The sequence below is a fragment of the Miscanthus floridulus genome, chromosome 2 (assembly GCF_019320115.1).
Source record: "Miscanthus floridulus cultivar M001 chromosome 2, ASM1932011v1, whole genome shotgun sequence".
Lineage (NCBI taxonomy): Eukaryota > Viridiplantae > Streptophyta > Magnoliopsida > Poales > Poaceae > Miscanthus > Miscanthus floridulus.
In genome coordinates, this window is record NC_089581.1 from 146282651 (window position 1) to 146303117 (window position 20467).

The 20467-nt window shown below is 45.4% G+C and overlaps 1 protein-coding gene across 1 annotated transcript; it reads right to left on the bottom strand.

Annotated features, from left to right (window-relative positions):
- Nucleotides 1-5453: 5453 nt before the first annotated feature.
- LOC136539995 (non-specific lipid transfer protein GPI-anchored 11-like) lies at nt 5454-6879 on the bottom strand. Its single transcript, XM_066531983.1, has 2 exons — nt 6306-6879; nt 5454-5599 (listed from the first exon to the last, which is right to left on the bottom strand). Exons 1-2 carry the CDS (start codon nt 6742-6744, stop codon nt 5454-5456), a joined length of 585 nt encoding a protein of 194 aa, XP_066388080.1. The 5' UTR covers nt 6745-6879.
- Nucleotides 6880-20467: the final 13588 nt, after the last annotated feature.

A 20467-nucleotide genomic window follows, 5' to 3' on the forward strand; every position in this document is an offset into this window, starting at 1 on the left:
AGTGTCGAAGAATCAACCCGTAGAGAGCACTTGATCCTTGCGCGGATCAAGGGGGAGCTACACCCTTGCGTGAGTGCTCCAACGAGGACTAGTGGGGAGTGGCGACTCTCCGATACCTCAGTAAAACATCGCCGTGTTCCTCTCTCTCTATTTACTTTGAGCATTTACTTTGAGCAATTCAATACTTGTCCTTACATTCATAGAATTGCCATGCTAGAGTAAGTTTGGAACATAGGTTGCAAGTCCTTTGTGCGTTAGATTAATAGAAACACTTTTCTAAGCACAAGGAGTTAATTGGGATAACCGTAGGATTTAATTATTGCAAGAAAATTTAGAATTAGCCCAATTCAACCCCCTCTTGGGCATCTTGATCCTTTCAACAGCTTTATAGCCCTGATTGTAATAGGTAGAAACACTGTCAGCATCACATGGCAATTGTGAGCCTTGTAGTGTGTTATTGACAAGTTCTTCATCAACACTAGCTTCTTCACATTTGCTGAAAACCCAGTCGGGACTTTGATCCCCCTTAGGAAAGTGCATATATCTCTCTTCTCGTCTGGTGTTAGGTTGAAGCACGCCACGGATAGAGTGTATTTTCCATTAGCCTCAGGTACCGGGTGAAGCTGTGGTATCACGTTTAGCTGCACCATGTCTTTCCGTGCTTTCGGACCATCCTTTGACTTGCCTGTGTCCATCAAGGTTGCAATGAGACTCTCAAAGACATTCTTCTGCACGTGTATAGCATCAATGGCATGGGGGACCTCGAAGTCTGGCCAATAAGGCAGATATTGAAAGAAGATCGATTGTTTCTTGAAAGGTACGTCTTCTACAGGAGGTGTGCTTCTATCTCTGTTTGTCCCATCTAGATTCTTCTTTACATAGACGACACGTATGTTTTCACCATTCTATACGCGTGTTCTCCGTTATGACGTCTCTCCAGAGGGAATTTAATCTCCGGGGCGTTGTCATAAAATCTAAAGAACAATTTGTTGTGGTACTTGTGACCTGTCTTTAAGAAATGTTGGTTCCTTAGGTAAACTATCTTCTTGGATGTATCCAGGTAGACCCATGTAGTACCATCCAAGCAAACCAAGCATTCTGTCTTTCCTTTGATCTGTTCAGACAGAGCAAACAGCACGAGGTAATCATTGGTAGTAACAAATATTATTGCTCTACATATGAAGTCCTCCTTTCAGAACGCATCGTACATCTGCTTCCCATGCCTTCATAGCCTCTCCATTTCTTGCATCAAAGACTCGAGAAACACATCTATATCAATGCCTGGTTGTTTAGGGCTAGAAATAAGAATAGTGAGGAGAAGGAACTTTCTCTTCTGACACAACCATGTTGGGATGTTGTACATCGTCAAGATCACTGGCCATGTGCTGTGGTCGCTCATCCTCTCATTGAAGGGATTCATTCCATCGATGCTCAAGCCAAACCGTACATTCCTTGGGTCATCGCTGAATTCTTTATGCTTCTCATCAAACCTTTGCCACTGACTACAATTAGCCGGGTGTGCAATCTTATCATCATCCACCTTGCGCTCATCATCCCACCATGTCATGAGTGCGGCTTCTTTAAGGTTTAGAAAGATACATCTCAAGCGGTCGGTCACTAGCAGGTACCACATTACCAAGGCATGAATTCTTCTCTGCTTTGCATCGTTGCCTAATGGAGTGTCCTTTGGGGGCTGAGATTCTTGTACCACCTTTTTTGTACCCTTCTTATTCCTCTTTTTCCCCATGGAGGCTTCGTCCCCACCGTAAAGGTCATTGTTCTTGTACTGGCTGGCCCCACACCAGGGACATTTATCCAGTGACTTGAACGTTTCGCCACGAAAAAGTATACAGTGGTTGGGGCATGCATGGATTTTTTCAACCCCCATTGTCAATGGACTTATGACCTTCTTCGCTTGGTATGTGTTGACGGGAACTGAGTTTGGTTGTGGCAGCACCCATGACAGGAGATACAATAGATCATTGAAACTACAGTCTGATCAGCCGTACTTAGCCTTCAGGATGAGCAACTCAAGCACAAAACGTAACAATATCCAATGTGTCGGACAACCCTTTTCAACACCATACACAGTCTCCTTCGATACTTTTAGGCTTTTATCACCCTTTCCAAATTTTCTAGATCTTTTAGGCTATTTAGTAAAATCTCTGGTCCAAGGGTTCGAATCATGTCCTCTAAATCATCTTCATCCCCGACACGTGCTCCACCATCATTATTGGCGCCACCTTCGTCGTTACCATCCCAACCACCAGCATCACCACCTTGTTCATTGCCAAACTCAAAATCAATTCGTGCATCAAGCTCTGCTGAATATTGGGACATGGATTCTATGGTTTTGTCGTCATATTCTTCCTCATCCTCGTCGTTAACAATAATCGTTTCACCATGATGAATCCACACTGTGTAGTCCTCAACAAATCCTCGCATAATTAAATGTAATCTGATGATAGTCACATCTGTCTATGCCATACGATTCTTGCAATCTTTACTGGGGCAAATAATTGTATCCTTATTCTCTTTCAATGTCGTTGCATGCTTCTTTGCGTCTTCAATAAATTTATCCACCTCTTCACAGAAACCTGCCTTAAACCTTAACGAACCATACATCCAAGAGTTCATATACTCCATCTTTTACAACAACAACAAAACAAACATTAAAGGACTACTTATTCAGATATATATAAAAATGAATCAAATTAATAATTACTTGAGAATAATTATATATACTTCAGATATATATGAATATAAATCTAATATAATTACATGAAGCATACAAACACACCATGGTAAAGGAAAATTAATTAATGGCCTATTTATTCATAAATAATTAAAATACATATTTATTGATTATAATAAACAATTTCAAAGACAACAATTAGCAACAATTATACTTTACCCAATATCTTTCATACAAACCCTAGTCCAATTTTATCAAAGATAAATTTACAAAAAACAAAATTAATAAAAAACCAAACCCTAGATCTAGATCTACATGCACATGAAACATGCATAAAACTAACTAATTGTTCACTAAAATCAAGAAACATAGACCAAATAAGGGTATTATCTTGTTCCTCTCCCTAATTTACCATAGTACATTTAAAACTTGGGTCTAATTTGCGTCATAAGTAGCTTAAGCACCATAGAAGAGAGAGAGAAATAAAACTTTAATTACTCACTAACCAACTATTAAAACTTTAAAAAAGTGTGGAATAACATTTTCTTACCTTCTACAACCTCTCCACCAAAGGATTTGAGACCAAAACCTCCTCCCTAGTAGAGCAATTTTTGGGAGGTGCCCAAGGTCTTCCCACCTTTCTTTCACGGGTTGAAGTAAGTGACCCGAGGAGCAAGAAGGTGCTGTGGTTGTGCTATATATGGGTCATTTGTAGGGCGACTGGTGATTGAGCCGCCCCTATAAATCAGAGGTATTTTATACGGGGGTATTTGTAGGGGCGGCACAATCACCAGCCGCCCCTACAAATAGAAACGTCGGGGGCGGCTGGTGAGTGAGTCGTCCCTACAAATCAGACCTATTTGTAGGGGCGGCTCGTATCACCAGCCGCCCCTGCTGTTCCATTTGTAGAGGCGGCTGGTGTCTGGGCTACCGAGCACGTCACTGTAGGGGCGGCTCCATCACCAACCGTCCCTACAAAAAATTCGTCCCGTTGCTAAAAATCGTTTTTTATGTAGTGCGGCTGCTCTTTTCTGACACTCTACGTGTTAGAGGGTGTCGGCTTGGACCGGCCTCCCCGGGTGAGACCTTCTGGAATCTTCTCGGTGGCGAAGGAGGTTAGCTCCAGGGGCTGACGTGCGGGCCCGGAAGCCCCGCAGCCCCCGGAGGCCACGGGAAGCTTTGTCTTCTTGTATCATGTCCCGGACGTGACCTTGTCGGAGGAGTAGTTGGCAGGGGTACGCCTAGAGAGCGGTGCCAAGGAGCCCCTGGGCATCGGTAGCCTACGGCTTGTCTTCTTGTGCCCGGGTCTTGGCTGGCATCGTTAGCCGAGCAGGAGCCAAAGGCCGGCCCCGGAGGTGTCGTAGATCGGGAGTCCAAGGCTTGGGGAAGCCCCGAGCCCCAGGCGGAAGCTGCGGTCAAGTCAGGCTCGGGCGGGTCTCTTTGCCAAAGGGTGCGCACGAGTGTGCCCGATGGGCATAGCCCCCAGACGATCCTAAAGGGGTCGGTCAGGGAGTCTTGTTCAGGAATCATTGGACCCGAGGTTTAACATACATGTATGTTAAGATCTCGTGACAAAGTCAACAAGCTTGTAGGGCGTAACTTTGCAACTTGAGGTCACTGATCCCTGTGCCGCCGAATTGGGTCGGTTTGCACACCGCCGTCCATGCCACCATGCACTTCCCGCGGACAGACGCGTCGCTGCCCACCCAGAAGAACATCCTGCATATTGCATCAATTTCCTTCATAGCCCATTGCAGAAGGTTGTCAGCCATCATTGCGTAAATGGGGACAGCCCGCGGTACTGACTTGATCCACACAGCTTCCTTGCTACTGCCTCGACAATGGACTGCACCTACGCGTTGGGGATTTTCTTGATGCGCAGAGGCAGGCCAAGGTACTTAATTGGGAACGGCTGCACTTGGCATCCAAGAATGCTGATGATCTCTTCCAGATACTCATCTCCTCCATAGATAGGAGTGATGGAGCATTTGGCCATGTTTGTTAATTTTCATCCCCTAGAGGGCTGGCTAGAGGCAAGAACAAACAGGGCAATCGATCAACTGGTGCAGACCGGCGAATTTAGCCAGCTCATTAGCCTCAACCTCGACAGCGATAATCCACCCGCCGGCGAGCCCCACCGTGGCGGCCAGGACAGCCACGCCCGAAAGCCAGGTCACACGGCGGTGCCACCAGCGGAGCAGCCCCGCCGTATGCCGTACCCGTGCGGGCCGTGCCATATGACACAGCACGCACTCTTTGGCTCGAGTCAATGATACGCACGCCACCCAGCTACCGGAAAGGGTAAAGGCGTAGCCGGAGGGAGGGAGGGCCTCCGGATCACGTGTCGTAGAAACGGGGCCGCCGGGCCGCGCGAGCCGCGACGCGATCACGCGAGGCATCATCAACCTCCGCGTGCCCGCGTACGCCCAGCGCCGTTCCGCCGAGCCGCCTTTCAAGGATCTCACGCGTCTCGGCACGTCAGACGCCGGCGCTTTTGCGGCCTGCGCCTCGGACGGGACGTTCACGTCCATCGCCGCTGTGCTGATTTGATGTTTGCCTGGGGCTGGTGGGGCCGGCCGGCTGGGGGCAGGCGCCGAGATCAGCCAAAGGCGTTTTCACAACAATTCGATGCGGACGTTGATGGCATCACCGGCGGAACGCGTGTGTTTACACCGTACAGATGCGATGCGCGGCAGCTCTACGGTGCGTGCCGCCGAGAGGCGAGGGCGGTGTACCGTGTACGTACGAACTGCAAGAGTTACAGCAGCAGCGTGGAGAGGAGGATGATGAGACAGCCGTGCCAGAGAGCAGCCACCTGGTACGGTCGTCTCCAGGCTCGCGGGCGCGTCGCCGGGCCGCCGTTCGCGGCGGCCGATGCCGGTGTGGTAGACGGCTTGCCGGACCCTGCGGTGAGAGATCTTGTCAGTGCCGACGTTTTAGGCTCTGTTCGCTTCTCTTATCATCCGTACTTTTTACCTATTTTTTCAATCGAAATAATATTTTTTTCTCACAACAACTCAATCAGAACAATGTTATAGCTTACTTTTTAGCTTTTTTTTAATTGAAATAATATTTTTCTCTCACGACAAATCAGTCAGAACAATGTTATAGCTTGTTTTTTTAGCGAAGCGAACTAAGCCTTCGTCAGGACTCGCGCGGGGTTTATCAGTCCACTGCTTGTTACAGCTAGTACCAGTGCTCCTACAGACGGAGTATTGCAAGATTTCACGACGTACAACAAATGTAGTTTTTATTAGCTACGCCTACACTTTGTACAATTGTACTGTACAGGCTAATGCTCAAGGGAGTGGTAGTAGTATCATACAAAGTTCTGAATTACGGGCTTAGTACGGATGGATGGTCTAGCAAATGGGTTTGCAAGAGGCGGGCGGCATAGTAACTTTGAGGTACCGTACCCGAGAGAATCTAGGCAAATTAAGAAGAAGAAAAATACACAGCGTCGACGACGCCTTTAAAGTTGTTTATTACTATTAATTGGTCGCTAAATCCCACCAGGCACCAGGGCAGCCACATTGCAGAACGCGAGCGTATCGAAACCGGCGTAGTAGCGTTTACCGCACGCGGGCAGACCCGAGCGCGCCGTACGTACCTGAGTCCGTCGGCGCGGCGGCGGCTCCGCCCGGCGGCTCGGCGACGGGCATGCCGAGCGCGGCGCAGAGCCTGGGCGGCGGCGCGTCCACGCGGCAGATGGTGGGCAGCGCGAGCGCGCGCACGGTGTCGACGCGGGCGCCGTGCGCGCCGCCGTAGTACCCGGCGAGGAGCGCGCACAGGCAGGCGGCGTCGTCGCCGCCCACGACGGCCGCGAGCGCCCCGCAGCAGCCCTTCTCCGGCCGCGTCAGCGCGCTGCGGCGCACCACGTACGTCAGGCACGGCGTCAGTTTCAGCAGCGCGTCCGCGCAGTCCAGCGACGAGTGCACGGGGGCGCCCAAGGGCGGGGCTGATATCTGCGCGCTCGCTCGCGGCTGCAGGGCCAGCGTGGCCGCGACGGCGAGGACGACCAGCGCCGCGGTTGGCACCGTCAGAGCCATGGCGTCGCCGTCTCTGCCGCGGCTGGTTTTTGGGATTCCTGGTCGAGGGTGTGAGTGTGAGGTGTGCCCTGTTTGACATGTGGGGATGGGGAGCTCACTGCTCAGCGTGCGCCTGTGTGTCCGTTTGTGCGTCTGTGCTCGTGTAGTAGGGTATAAGGATGAAAACGGTCGAACTCGGTCGAAAAACTCCTCAACCGTTTTCTACTTTTACATTTGAAATACGAAAGCGAAAGCGAAAGCGGACAAGCCGGACACGAAAACGAACACGAACTTACGGAATATCTAGAATTTCGAAAACGAATCAATTCGAGCGGAATTATGTCGAACACGGTCGGTATGCGAAAATTCAATACGAAATACCGACCCACAGTGCATAGCATTAAACAAGTGCACGACCAAATACATAACAAGTTCACAACTAACAAGTGCATGATCTAGTTCAAGTGCATAGCATTAAACAAGTACACGACCAAATACATAATAAGAGAGATGAGGCTGGGCGCCGTTTATAAGAGAGGGCAGCTAGCCACCGGTAGAAAGAACACAGTTGCGTAGTGAGCAGCCTGTAATTGGGCTGTATGACATGTGCAGTTGGCCAAATTCGGTTTAAACCGAATTTTGAATTCGGAATATTTCAAATTAAAAGTAGAAAAGTAGAAAACGGTCGAAAAATGTGTAAACCGTTTTCTACTTTTACATTCGAAATACGAAACATCTCAAATGCGAAAGCGAAAACGGTAAAGTCGGACAAGAAAATGCGGATTCGATCGGATTAAATATAGAAAACGATGCGGTTCGGTTCGGGATATTTCCGTTCCGTTTTCATCCTTAGTAGGGTAGGCTGGCCGAGCGAGTGATGGGGACGTGTGGTTAAGTAGTGGTACGTACCTTGTGGGCAACGCTAAGCTGGGGTGTCGTGACAATGGCGTTCTTGCCTAACGGCCAACGGTTGGGAAATGGTAGGGCCATGAAGCCGCTCCCTCCAATAAACCTTGCCGCCGTAACTGTCCTAAACAAACATTGCCGTAACGTTTTGCAGACCAAAGTTAATGATTTCTGCCGCAATCATGATTTCTGCTAGTAGGAAACACACAAGGGCAAGTCCACTTTTGAGTCCAGCCATCGGGGAAAGAAAAACCTACACTAAGCATAAGGATCGTCAAGGCACGACAGTGCCATGATTGTAGGATCCGATTCCGATCATACGACGACTCTTGGTCTTTCCTACTAGTATCAGTGATTAGCACGTACTTATAAGTCTTTCAAGAATCTTGAAGATTCAAAATATCTCAAGTTTAATCAAAATTATTGAGAGATTACAAAAATTTATGACATTAAATAGGTACACTATAGAAATATAATTAATAAAGAATCTAATAGTACTTAGTTGACATCATAAATATTATTATCTTATTATATAAATTTGGTTAAACTTAAGATGCTTTGACTCTCTAAGATTTTTAGAATAACTTATAATTTAGGACGGATAGAGTACTACTGTAACCAAGAATGACTGATTGAAACGGGTCACGGTGCTAATCGGCGATACAACGAATACGCCATCGAAATTGATCCTATCAACTTGGCTGGACCCAAACAGCCTAATAGCCTCACATCTCTACACACGGACGTACTCTTATCAGTACCAGCTTCTCTCCTAAATCTCCGTTTTAGTCGTTCACTCGATTTTCTCTCTCATCGTTCGTCTGGCACCGCTCACTTGAGTTCCTGCTCGACGGCCTCCCTCTCCACCACGCCCTACCGCAAGCGCTAGCCTTCCTCTCTCTCTCTCTCTCCATGGCGTCCCTCGCTCGTTTTATGCCCTCTCCAGCGATAGCTCCCTGTCGCTCTTTGGATCCCGGGCTGTGGTCGCTCAACATATAGTTTTGGGATGTTGCATTCACTACAACACTCGGACGTTTCACAGTCGTGTCGTAACCCCCATGGCAGACCAATTTTGGCCTCGGTAGTAAGCTGTCGACAATGATAGTCATAGCCATCACCATTGTCATCTGAGATCGACTGTGGTGTAGACTACACTGTCGTATTGGCTTATCATCCGTCCGTGATAAGGTCCTTACTTTCATCGTATTGGAGCACGACCCGTCTGTGGGTATACACTAACACCGTCGCATTGGCAAACGATCCGCCTGTGTGGAGGATATCATCAACGTTGTGTGGGCACATCAACCGCCTGTGTAGTGGTCACCAGCACCGTCACCTTGTACTTTGACCCGATTGTTTATGATGCAGCTTTGCTGTCGCTTCGACGACCAAGACGTCTGTAAGAGGTTAACACCAGCATCGCTTCAACGTATAAACCGACAGTACAAAGGTCATGGTCACCGTTGTCTTGCACCACAATCCATCTTTGATGATCGTTTAGTCGGTGTCGGGTTACTAAACGATTCGGCGGTGCTACACTTTTGATCCCTGCCGCATAATACATATAGCGACGGTGTTGGACGTTTGCACCACCAATGGCGGTGGTGATAACAAAACAATAAATGACCCTTAATAGCTTACTGAACACAAAGCATACAGATATAATCATTACATCCATAAACCATGTTCTTACAATAACAATAAACGCTTGCCATAATATCTTTCTCAACTGATGTCCTACCACAAGCGGTACATAGATTGCAAAGTAAAGGTATTACTCTCTACAGACTTACATAACGAAACAGCGTAGCTATGCTCCTCCCATGTGGCACTCCTGCTTACAAATGAATATAATTAGTGCATCCTTTGTATTGGTAACCAATGCACCATGAAACCCCTCTTCTTCATCTCTAATCCACAACCTAAACAAAGCAGCAGAATTAATAATATTGAACATACCATTCCTTTAGTTAACAAGCCAAAATTGATCTATACATACATAGAATGAAAACAACTCCCTACTCGAACAAAGACTGTCATGACGACGAGATGCTAGAAATGCACCTTTACTGCTCTGGTAATGACTTTATGAACAAGGAAATATAAGAAGATAGTAAGACCTATTCATATGGAAACGCCCTCTTGATCTATAAAAGTGGATGACATGGGCATAGATGACATGAACCTTTCTACGGTCCATGTCATATGCAATCAATGTTATATCCTTCACAACAAGGAAAATAAAATTCCATTCTAGGTAAACTGTAATCACTCTGTACTTCTCATCACAAAGCTCAGAACCAACTTTAATATTCATGTGTCCAAACAGTTTCTCTGTGTCCACAACATGCTTCAGACTCCAGTTATCAGTACCATAGTCTTCAAGTATCCACACTAAAAGCCAAGACCTATTGTGAAAATCAGCACAACACACACACGGGTGACCCTGAGCTTGATGGATGGACATTTCAGCACCACCTGGTTTATAAATTGTCCTCTATGTCTTTCCCTCCGTATCCACAACAACTATCACAGACTACTCAAGCATGTGCATAAAACCATTAAGAAAAACACTTCTTGATTTTGAATATAGAACAATACTACCGTCGCCCTATTTAGATTTCTTAAAGATCAACATTGCAGTTTTAGATGAGCAGATCTCCACACCTACGCACGCATCCTCCACCTCAACAAATTCAATTACATGAAAGTACGAAGGATGTTGGGTCAACACATAAGCAAGCCTGACAACAAAACAGATGCAATGTGGCAGTACATGGCATTTGTGGGTTGCTAGATTGCAGACAACATAGCAACGTAATCCATCAGGCCCGAACACACCAACAAAGGACGAGGCCGCTGCAACAATCTGAGACTAGGACTTTTTGAAGGGGAAATGGCAAGAAGGACAAGGAGGGCCGTTGACCGGTGATGCTGGTGAAGTGGCAATTGCCCTTCCACCAGCTGCCTAGAAGAAGTCAACGACAGTCTATGAAAGCTTCTTACGTTGATGGGAGTTAGAGATGACGTGCTTTCAGGAGCGACAGACACACTTGCAGCAGCACAAGGACCTAGCAGAGAGGTAGCGGAAGATGTCGGCAAGCACATCATCTGAGAGGCTATCCACTACGTTCCTCATGTTTTGGGCCTCCTTCATATAGAAGGACACCACCAGTCGAAGAGATGAGGCCACCCTACCGTGGAATTGCATCAATAAACAATAGTAAGGAGATAAGTTTCAAGGAGAACGGACGGCGATGCAAGTAAGGCCTTATTACACTTGCCTTTGGATCTAGCGGCGGTGAGCACGAGCGGCAACGCCGGTGACTAGCAGCAGCTCGTTCATCAGTGGATCTGTGCGGGCAATCCGGCGATGTGCACCGGCGCGGAGCAAGAGCTGAGCAGTGCTGATGAGCAGGAGTGGTGATGACGAACAACAGCAATGAGGAAAAGAAAATATATATGTGTGGGGGGGGAGGAAGGGCGACGATGGGGTGGGGGAGTGCGAAGGGGGGTTAGGGGTGGATGTTGGAGTAGGGGTTGTTTGCTCTCTGCGTAACTTTTACAGCACGCGGGAATCAAACTTCATCAGTTTTGCGTGGGAGGGTTCAAACACGGGATTGGAAAATTTGCAACTAAGTGGCAGTGAATGCATAGTACCATCACTGGCCACTAGGTCCTATTACCATCCGGAGACCTCCGTATGATACGGTGATGAACACTAAGGCATACAATCTTAACGTTTGGCATTGAAACAAAACGAAACTGTGCACTTAGAAAAACTAAGAAAAGCACAATTCTAGGAGTCAGATTGAAAGGAAGCCAACTTGAGTTTGATGGTGAATAATAAGGCACATAGATTTACTATTGAAAGAAAGCCAAAACATGAACTTAGAAAACATAAGGAACGTACAATGCCAGTACTCTCGGATTGAAAGGAATTCAACTTGAGTTCCATACATTCATACCTGAATAAGTAGGTGGACACTACCAAGCTAACAAGTATGCTGAAAGCTAAAATACAGATACTAATTAGGCTAACACTATGCAAAAGTTAAAAGGCCTTCATATGTACATCATTGGTTGTATAATTAATCATCATCCATGCAGATCCTAGTCGACCTCCATGGGATCGCTGTGAATCTCCATAAGATCCTATAGATCGTTGTTGACCTATATGGGATCATTGTCAATCTCCATGTCATCCCGAGCCTTGACCACTATAACCCTATCCACATCCATTGGTACACTTTCATTTAGCTCATCAACTATGTTCACAAAGCACTGATTCGGTGAACTAATACTGAGGACAATAAGGCTCACAAGCTTGCACTCCATGGATATACAAGGCCACAAACTCCAGAATAAGAAGATGTATTTTCATTTGTAGATCCAACAAAATTAATGTAGCTAGGTTAGAGGTGAAGGAGCAAAGAGCACGAGAGAGTAATACAAAGGAATATAGAATCCGGTGAAGGAGCAGATCTAGTGTAGTTACCTTAAGATCCGGATGGAGCAGAGAAGCAGGGATGACGCACTAAAGATTTGTGCACCTGGTGAGGTTGGGGGTGAAGGAGCAGTGAGCACACTGAGAGGCTGCCTTTCGTCTAACCCTAGTAGGATGAAGCAGAGCAAGAGAGCAAAGTGGGGAATCAATGTGTGGAAGGTGTGGTAGTACCATAGGAGAGTGTATATACAGTTCAATAATTTAGTTGCCCCTGTACCAGGGCCCAGTGTCCAAGGAAGTAGGATGCATCCAACGCATCAATTGATACTTGGATCTAAAGATGGCAATGGGTAAAATCTGCACGGATACTAGTATCACAAACCCGCACCCACATGGAAAATTCTATGCCCACGCCCGCCACCCACCACGATCAGCATTGTGCACTTGCGCCCGCTATCTGCAGGCATGTTTTGCCTATGGGCATGCCCGCATATCCACCAGGAGCTACTGACACCGTGAGTAGATGAGTGGAGGAGCTGAGCTAGGATGCAGGCTAGGACGACGGTTGGCATCGGGGAGCCATGAGCAGAGGAGCCACGCCTGCGCTCACCACTGAGCGGAGGAGGCTAGACTCTAGAGGTATGGCGGAGACAATGTCCTGCGTCAGAGCTTCGATGCTAGGTGTGGGAAGGCCGGTGTCAAAGCCAAGGTGCAGGGATGCTGACGTCCAGTGTTGGGGAGGAGGTGCGGGAAGGCCAAGCATTCAGAGCCGAGGTGCGGGGATGCCACGACCTGCGAGATGCGAGTGGGGAGGTCGAAGGCGCAGGCGCGATGCCAGCAGCTAGCCCACGACCATGAAGTGGGGAGGCGAGGTCACATGGGGCGCGTCTGCGCGTGGGTGAGGATGGGTGACGGCGCGTCGGTGGCTGTTGGTGGAGTTTGGAGTGGTAGGATTGGGAATATGGGATGAGGAAACCCTAGATCTAAAGGTTATATACATCTTCGGCCGTGGTCCCACATGTTAGTGCGGGTTTGGCGGGTTTTCGGGTACGGGCATGCTCTTTTCTTACCCATATATCTTTGCCCGTTGGGCATAATTCTATACCCGCGCCCGTGCCCATGGGCACAAGTTGGCGCCCGTATCCATGCCCACTGGGTCAGGTGCCCGTGGGTACGCGAATATTTTCTACCCGTTGCAATCTTTACTTGGATCTACTATCATTTATAGTTCAATAAATTGAAGATCTAGTTAATCATCTTACATTTAGTTCAACAATAGTTGTACAAAATTGATAGATTTTAGTCTGATACATCAATTGATACTTGGATCTACTATGATTTATAGTTCATTAAATTCAACACCTGGTTAATCACCTTGCATTTAGTTCAACGATAGTTATACAAAAGTGAAAGATTTCAGTCCGATACATAAATTGATACTTGAATCTACTGCGGTGAACTAAGCAACTTACCAAGAAACATACCAAGACCTAAGGTAAGTACAAAATAGGTGAAACAAGATCAGGAAGCACATTTCTTTCTCAAAGGTATGAAATCTTCTATCATCTTCGTTGGAACCCTAGCCATTTCTTCAATCTGTGGCATAATATTTTCGTCCTCCTGCAGATGTTCTTCATTTATTGTAACATTGGCCTCCGCCTTTAACTCCCAAATCTTGTTACGTAAATCCAAAATCAAAGTCCTTAGAAATTTTCCACATCGGGGATCGTGCCACTTAAAGAACCCGCAATCTAAGTCGGGCTATGAAAAAAATCAAATTATCATAAGTATAGCGGGATTTCAACATTTGCATTGCAAAAATAGAATGAACAAGAAAGAAATCGAGTTACATTATTTGCCGTGCTGCATCTGTGGTGCCGACATCCTAGGTTTCCATCACTCCACGAAATCCACTAAGGCATCTTTAAGACGCAGTGACACAAAAGTGATGGCTGATTTGCGTAGGGGCGGTTCTCGACATAGCACGGGATGGGTGGCCCCCTCCCGTTGTAGCCTCCTCCGCTAGAAGCCGATGTTCTTCTCGCGATGGTGCCCTGGGATGGTGCCGACCACTAGGAGGAGTTAGAGCTAGATGTAGTCATGAAGTAGTCGAGGTTCAAAGTGCTACACACTTTGAGTGAAGAGGTCGGCCTAGGTCTTTTGTCTACGCTTCCACCAAGGCACCAAAACATCCTTGAAAACCCTTGCACTCCCGCCAAGATGAAATGTTGTGTCACCGGCGGTTCAGGGTACTATCCTCCTGTAGAAGAAGGCTTGTTTTGGATCCTCTGTGTTGACATAGAGGTGTACAAGTAGACCACAATTAAGACCAACTGATTCAATTAATAGTTCAATAATTATGCAATACTCATACATACTAATCTAGAGGTTTCATCAGTACATATAAATTTCATTAACATAAAAGTTTCACAAATTCTAAGACTTAATGTCGGATGGGTAGGCAGTTGCTAAGGTACTCAATTGGTTGATGCGGACCCGAAGGCCAGAGGTAGTGAACCATAGCAAAGATGATAGCACCTCCATCCACGGACACATTATATCTATAAAGTATGTCTACTTCCTATCCAGTCCTGCAAAGCACAAAAATCTCTCCACAAACAGAGTCTTGAGTGATTCTTGCCAAATTTTGTGCTTCGAGAAGGTGACTGAATAGCGGTTTCAACAATCAACAGTCGATCTGGGTGAATCCTCTGTCCCCAAGTAGCAAACAACATCATCTGGGGTCCTAGTGGCACCCTTAGCTAGACAAACCCAAGGTTGGTCGCATTGAAATGGCTTCTTCCAAAGTATGACATCTGTTGCAATGAAGAAATTTCTAATATGAACAAAACTGATACCAAACCCAAAACCAATTAGAACCAAATGCAAATAGGGGGGGTGACTGAATCCATCTAACCTTCACGGGGCGTTGTCCATGACGAAAATGAAAGGTGCTCAAGGCAGGGCAAGTACAGGCGACGAGTCAAAATGAAGATGAAGCAACAGGTGGGGAGAATAAAAATGAAGCAACAACGGGTGGAGAGAACTAATGGATTTGTATTGGAGTTTTTAGTTGGTCGAACCGCCGCTAAGGCACCGACAGGATCCGAGGGGAGTTGGAAATGGGCCGGGCGCTTCTAGGTTTGTTGCCAAACGGACGGTCCAGATTGATCGGCAACGAGAACGGACGACACAGGATAAGGTAAACAACTTCCGTATTAAGCCGACCATTGCCACGCTACGACGATTGTCAGCGGTTAAACTGCTTTTAGATTTTTCTGGAAACAACCACAACCGTACATGACAGTTTTTCCCTTTTCATTCACAAATATACAAAAAAAATAAAAAACATTCATCGAGAAATCAAATCCGTGCACTGGCATTTTGGAAGTAGTATTGGAAAGAACCTTGTTTGCATTTTATATAAAAAAGGTGACATTGGAGAGATCAAATCTGCTCAAATAGATTTTTTCATTGATTGATTATATATATCTAAAATATAGATACAATTTGGACGAGTATATGATTGTACTCGTCCGGAAGCATAATAACTAACCTAAACTATTAAAACTATTTATACTAACTATAAACTACTTAATCTAAATATATGATGCTCGCCTTGCTCGCTTGGGAGGAGGCGAGGCGAAATCTAATTCGGAGTCGTCGTATTCGGCGTCGACGTCATCCTCATCCTCGTCCTCCTTCTCTGAGCTCCACGGAGGACTAGAATCAGACATCCCTCATTGGAGTAGACGTTCTCTTCGGAGGAGTGGTGGGAAGGCAATTCGTCCTCACTGGACGACGGGCTGCATGTGAAAGCATCTAGGCCCTTAGTTGGGTTTCGGTGATTAATGACAACACGAGATTATCATGACTAACGTGTGTTTTGCAGAGCCAATTTGAGTTAGGTTATGGTAATGGCAATTGATTGGGCAATCATGGTTGTCATGCCCCTATCGATGGAAATCATTTCGGTTTTTAAAGGATGGACAACAAGGTTAAGGACGGACTAGTTCTAAGTATCGTTTGGTGTTGGAGAGACACTTAGAGTAGTTTAGGACTTTGTTTTTCCTTTGGTCGTACTATTAAGAGGGTATGGACTAGTAACTTGACCTAGGTAAGTTTAATGGGTTAGGTGTGGTGCATACTTGTCAAACCTAGCACTAGGTAATAAACAAAATAAAAGAACACGTCTCATTTCAACATTAATCTGTATTTTTCATACTATAATATAGTTTGCTCTAAATCGAGAGGTTAATGTTGTGTAAAGTAGAATTGTTTTGTATTCGTTATAACACAAAGTGCATAATTAGTATATTATTAGAATAGTGGGTACTAATATATTAATATATCATAATTAAAAGAAGCTCCCACGTTCACTGAAAGGGCCTAGAAATTACAAGGTTAATAGATAAAAAGAGAAAAGTGTCCACATAAAACAATAATAATAATAGTCAAATAAATAAACTAAAATAATTTAAAAATGATATTGAAATTAACAAAAATCCAAATAGTGCAATAAGCAAACTAGTTTCTCGTGCTATTTGCATGGTCCAACTTGCTAGTTAGTATCATACAAGAGCTATATATTAAGAGCGTGTTTGGGACTGCTCCACAAAATCGAGCTATATATTAAGGACGTGTTTGGGACTATTCCAAAAAAAAACTAAAGTTTGTAGAGCACCCCTTTAAGTGCTCTCACAACTCCACATTTTTTACTCGAATAGAGTGCATCGAGCTGAACCTGTTTGATTAAAAAATGTGGAGCAGAGCTGAAAAATGTGGATCGGAGCAATCCCAAACACCCCCTAAATTGATAACCATTCGCACAAGGACTACACTTTGGCTCCGGTGTTCAACGAGGCTCTGTTCATCTAGAGCATCGGTTGTATCGAGGAAAGTCACTGGAGATAAAAGATGATGGAAGAATCTGGATAATATATTATGTATTTTTATTTCAGTTTTTTCATGTATAATTGGGAATGTACTGTGTCAAGTCTTAATATAACCCAAAAAAGTCAAGAAGGGAAACATTAGGAAAATTTTATGGTAAAAATATAATATACAAATAATACTTGCCCAGATTTTCCTTCACGATAAAAAAGAATTTCTGTTATTTTTCAGTTGGTTAGGAAAACATGGCGCTAATCATAAGCTGTTGTTTGCATTTTTCTGCACTTTTCTCCAAAAGAGGCTGCGGGCGGCAAAAATAAATAGAAAACAAAGGGAAAGGACAGGCTCTCATCCAAGGCATTGGTTGCCCCTCGAGCGCCCGTTTGGAATATGGGATTTTTTTTCTCATTTCTATGTTTTTTTTGTGAAATTAAACTGATTTCTGTAAAATTTCTGTGTGATTTCTATGAAATTTCTACGTTCCAAACAAGCTCAGATGTACCACTGCTTAAGTTGCAGTAGAAGTTACAACTGCACGGGATCTTTGTCCGCAGTAGGAAGGGTTCTGACGGAAGGAAGGAGACGACGGGTTCAGTTCTTGTTCGCCGCCTTCCTGAAGCTTTCCTTCCTGCCTTATGTACACTGCAGTAGATGGGCCGAGGCCTGCTCCTAAGCCCACCCTTATGCAGTATCACGGCCCACCGCCTAGTACATGACACGTTCGTCCGGTAAGGATGCAGGCAGGCGCGCCTGCAGGCTGCCCGCAGGTCGCTGCAACCGCCGCATGCATAAAAATGCCAAGCCTGCAGGTGCCCGCAGGCTTTATTGCATTCCCTGCGCTTGCCTGCCAGGCCTTGCGGCAAGAAAAACTTGCAGGTTGCGGGCGCCCGTAGGTGCCCGCTTGCAAGCCTGCGAGGCAACGCATCAGATGCAAACATTTAACGTTCAAACCAAACCTCGCCTGACGCTCGCGTGAGACGAGAAAATTATCCAATCGTTGCGCTTCGGAGTTTCGCCATTTGTAACATCGACTTCGTAAAAATAAATCTCCAAACGTATAACATTTGATTTTCATGCCATTTTGTGTATTTTCTATCTCGCCGTCAGAGCCATGGCGTCGCGACGCTGCCGCGGCTGGTTCCTTTTGGGATTCCTGGTTTCCGGAGGAGGCTGTGGGCTGTGCTCTGTTTTGCATGTGGGGATGGGGAGCTCACTGCTCAGCGTGCGCGCCGTTTGTGCGTCTGCGCTCGTGTGTAGGCCGAGCGAGTGATGGGGATGTGTGGTTAAGTAGTGGTACCTTGTGGCCACAACCCCTTGCCTAACGGCCAGTGGTTGGGAAATGGTAGGCCATGAAGCCGCTCCCTCCCATAAATATTCGGCCTGTTCGCTGGTTGATTTATGGGCTGATAAGTCCTGCTAATGCTAGTTTATTGTGAAAGAAAAAACAATGTTAGTTGACTGATAAGTTCTGGCTGAAATCATCAAGCGAACAAACTGATTGCCACCGTAATTGTCCTTAAGGCCCTGTTGGGAACGAAGGATTGCGGAACAAGAATTATGAAAAAACACAAGAACGAGGATGGATGAAAACTGAGGAATGGAAATTTTGAGGCGTTTTGATTGCAGGAAACAAGTTGTATCGTCAGCTTTTTATTTATTAGAAAAAGTCTACATAATCCCAAACTATTTAGGGTGGACTACTTCACCCTCAAACTATAAAACCAGATTTTCTACCCCCTGAATTTTTCAAAACTGGTCGAATAACCTACCCACGCGGTTTTGGACGGTGATTTTGCTACATTCACAGTGGTTTTGTCCTTTTTTATTTATTTCCGCTTAATATTTAAAAAATCATAGTAAATCATAAAATAGAAAATTCAATTTTGTTGCACTCCACATGAGTAGATCTACACAGTGAATATATAATATGATATTCTTTAGTACAAAGTTTTTGCCGTAGCTTCAGATCAATACTTTTCTGTAATTAATAAGGAATAATTCATAGTTGTAGTTTCTATGGTTCAATTGTGGTGTAATTTTTATGATGGGCTATTTATTGTATGCTTGAATTATAGTAAAAATTTCATATTTATTGGATCATGTATAACTTGCTTTACCTATAACTAAGTTATACATAATCCAATTAGCATAAAATTTTTACTACAGTTCAAGCATATAATTATTAGCCCACTATAAAAATTTTATCATAATTGGGCCATAAAAGCTGCAGCTATGAATTATTCCAATTAATTACAGAAAAGTATAGATCTAAAGTTAAAAAAAACTTTGTACTAAAGCATATCATATTACATGTTCACTGTGTAGATCTACTCATGTGGAGTCCAGCAAAATTGGATTTTCTATTTTATGATTTTTTCTATGATTTACTATGATTTTTTAAAGATTCAGCCAAAATAAATAAAAAAGAAAAAAAATAAAACCACCGTCAGCTGCTCTCCCCTCTCTATCGTGTGCATCCACTTAATGGTCCTGTTCGGCTTATTCTATATTCGGCTCGTTCGGCTTCTTTTTTCAATCAGAACCGTGTTTTTCTTTCATAATAATTTAGTCGGAACAATATTTTTCAGCCAGTTTCAGCCAAGTTTCAGACCAGCGAACGGGGCCAATAACAGCCTTATTGCCCAAATCGAAAGTTACAGGATGAGTAGATCCATGGCAGATGAATGGTTCTCGACCAATTTTTGTACGGAACTCAAGCCATGTGCAAGGTAGGAGACAGGGCGGCAACAAGCAACGTGGGAGAGTAGATAAGCAGCGAAACTTTTTTCCCTTGATCTCAGTGGATGTTTTATTATTTTCTACGTTTTGTGTATCGACTATTCCCTTTCCTGTGGAATAGAACTATGTATTTGTCGGTGTTTTTGACCACCGACGAGTAAATTTGTATTTACGCGTCTGGCTCGGATGACGTGCTCGGAGGACACAAGGGTTTATACTGGTTCGGGCGAAACGTCCATACGTCTAGTTCGCTGCTGCTCGTGTTAGTGACACTTGGTTTGTAGTAGGGGTTACAAACAGGCGAGAGAGAGAGGGGATCCCAAGTCTCTGGTGGAAGGAGTGAACAGGTGCTGAGAGCCCCCTTGCCGCTCAGCCGTATGCTAGTGTCGTGCTCTTGTGTCAAGATACCTCTTTCATGGGGCGCCCTGCTTCCCCTTTTATAGGCGAAGGAAAAGCGCGGGTTACAGAGGAGGAAAAGGAGAAGAACGAGAGAGAAGAAGGCTTCTAGGGTTGCCGAGTCCTTCTCCTTCATGCGGGTCTCGTTGATCCTGTAGATGTCAACAAGGATGGCTCTATGTCGCGGCCCTGTTCGTCGCTGGCACCATGTGTAGGCATCATCTGTCGGTCATGGCGTTCCACTCCGTCCCGACGGACGTTGTGGTGAACTGATGCGCCTGTCAGCGTCCGTACGAGGATTAGATAGAATAGCACCGGCACGCCCTACACTGTTCTTGATATGAATCCCCAAGTATGGCACGT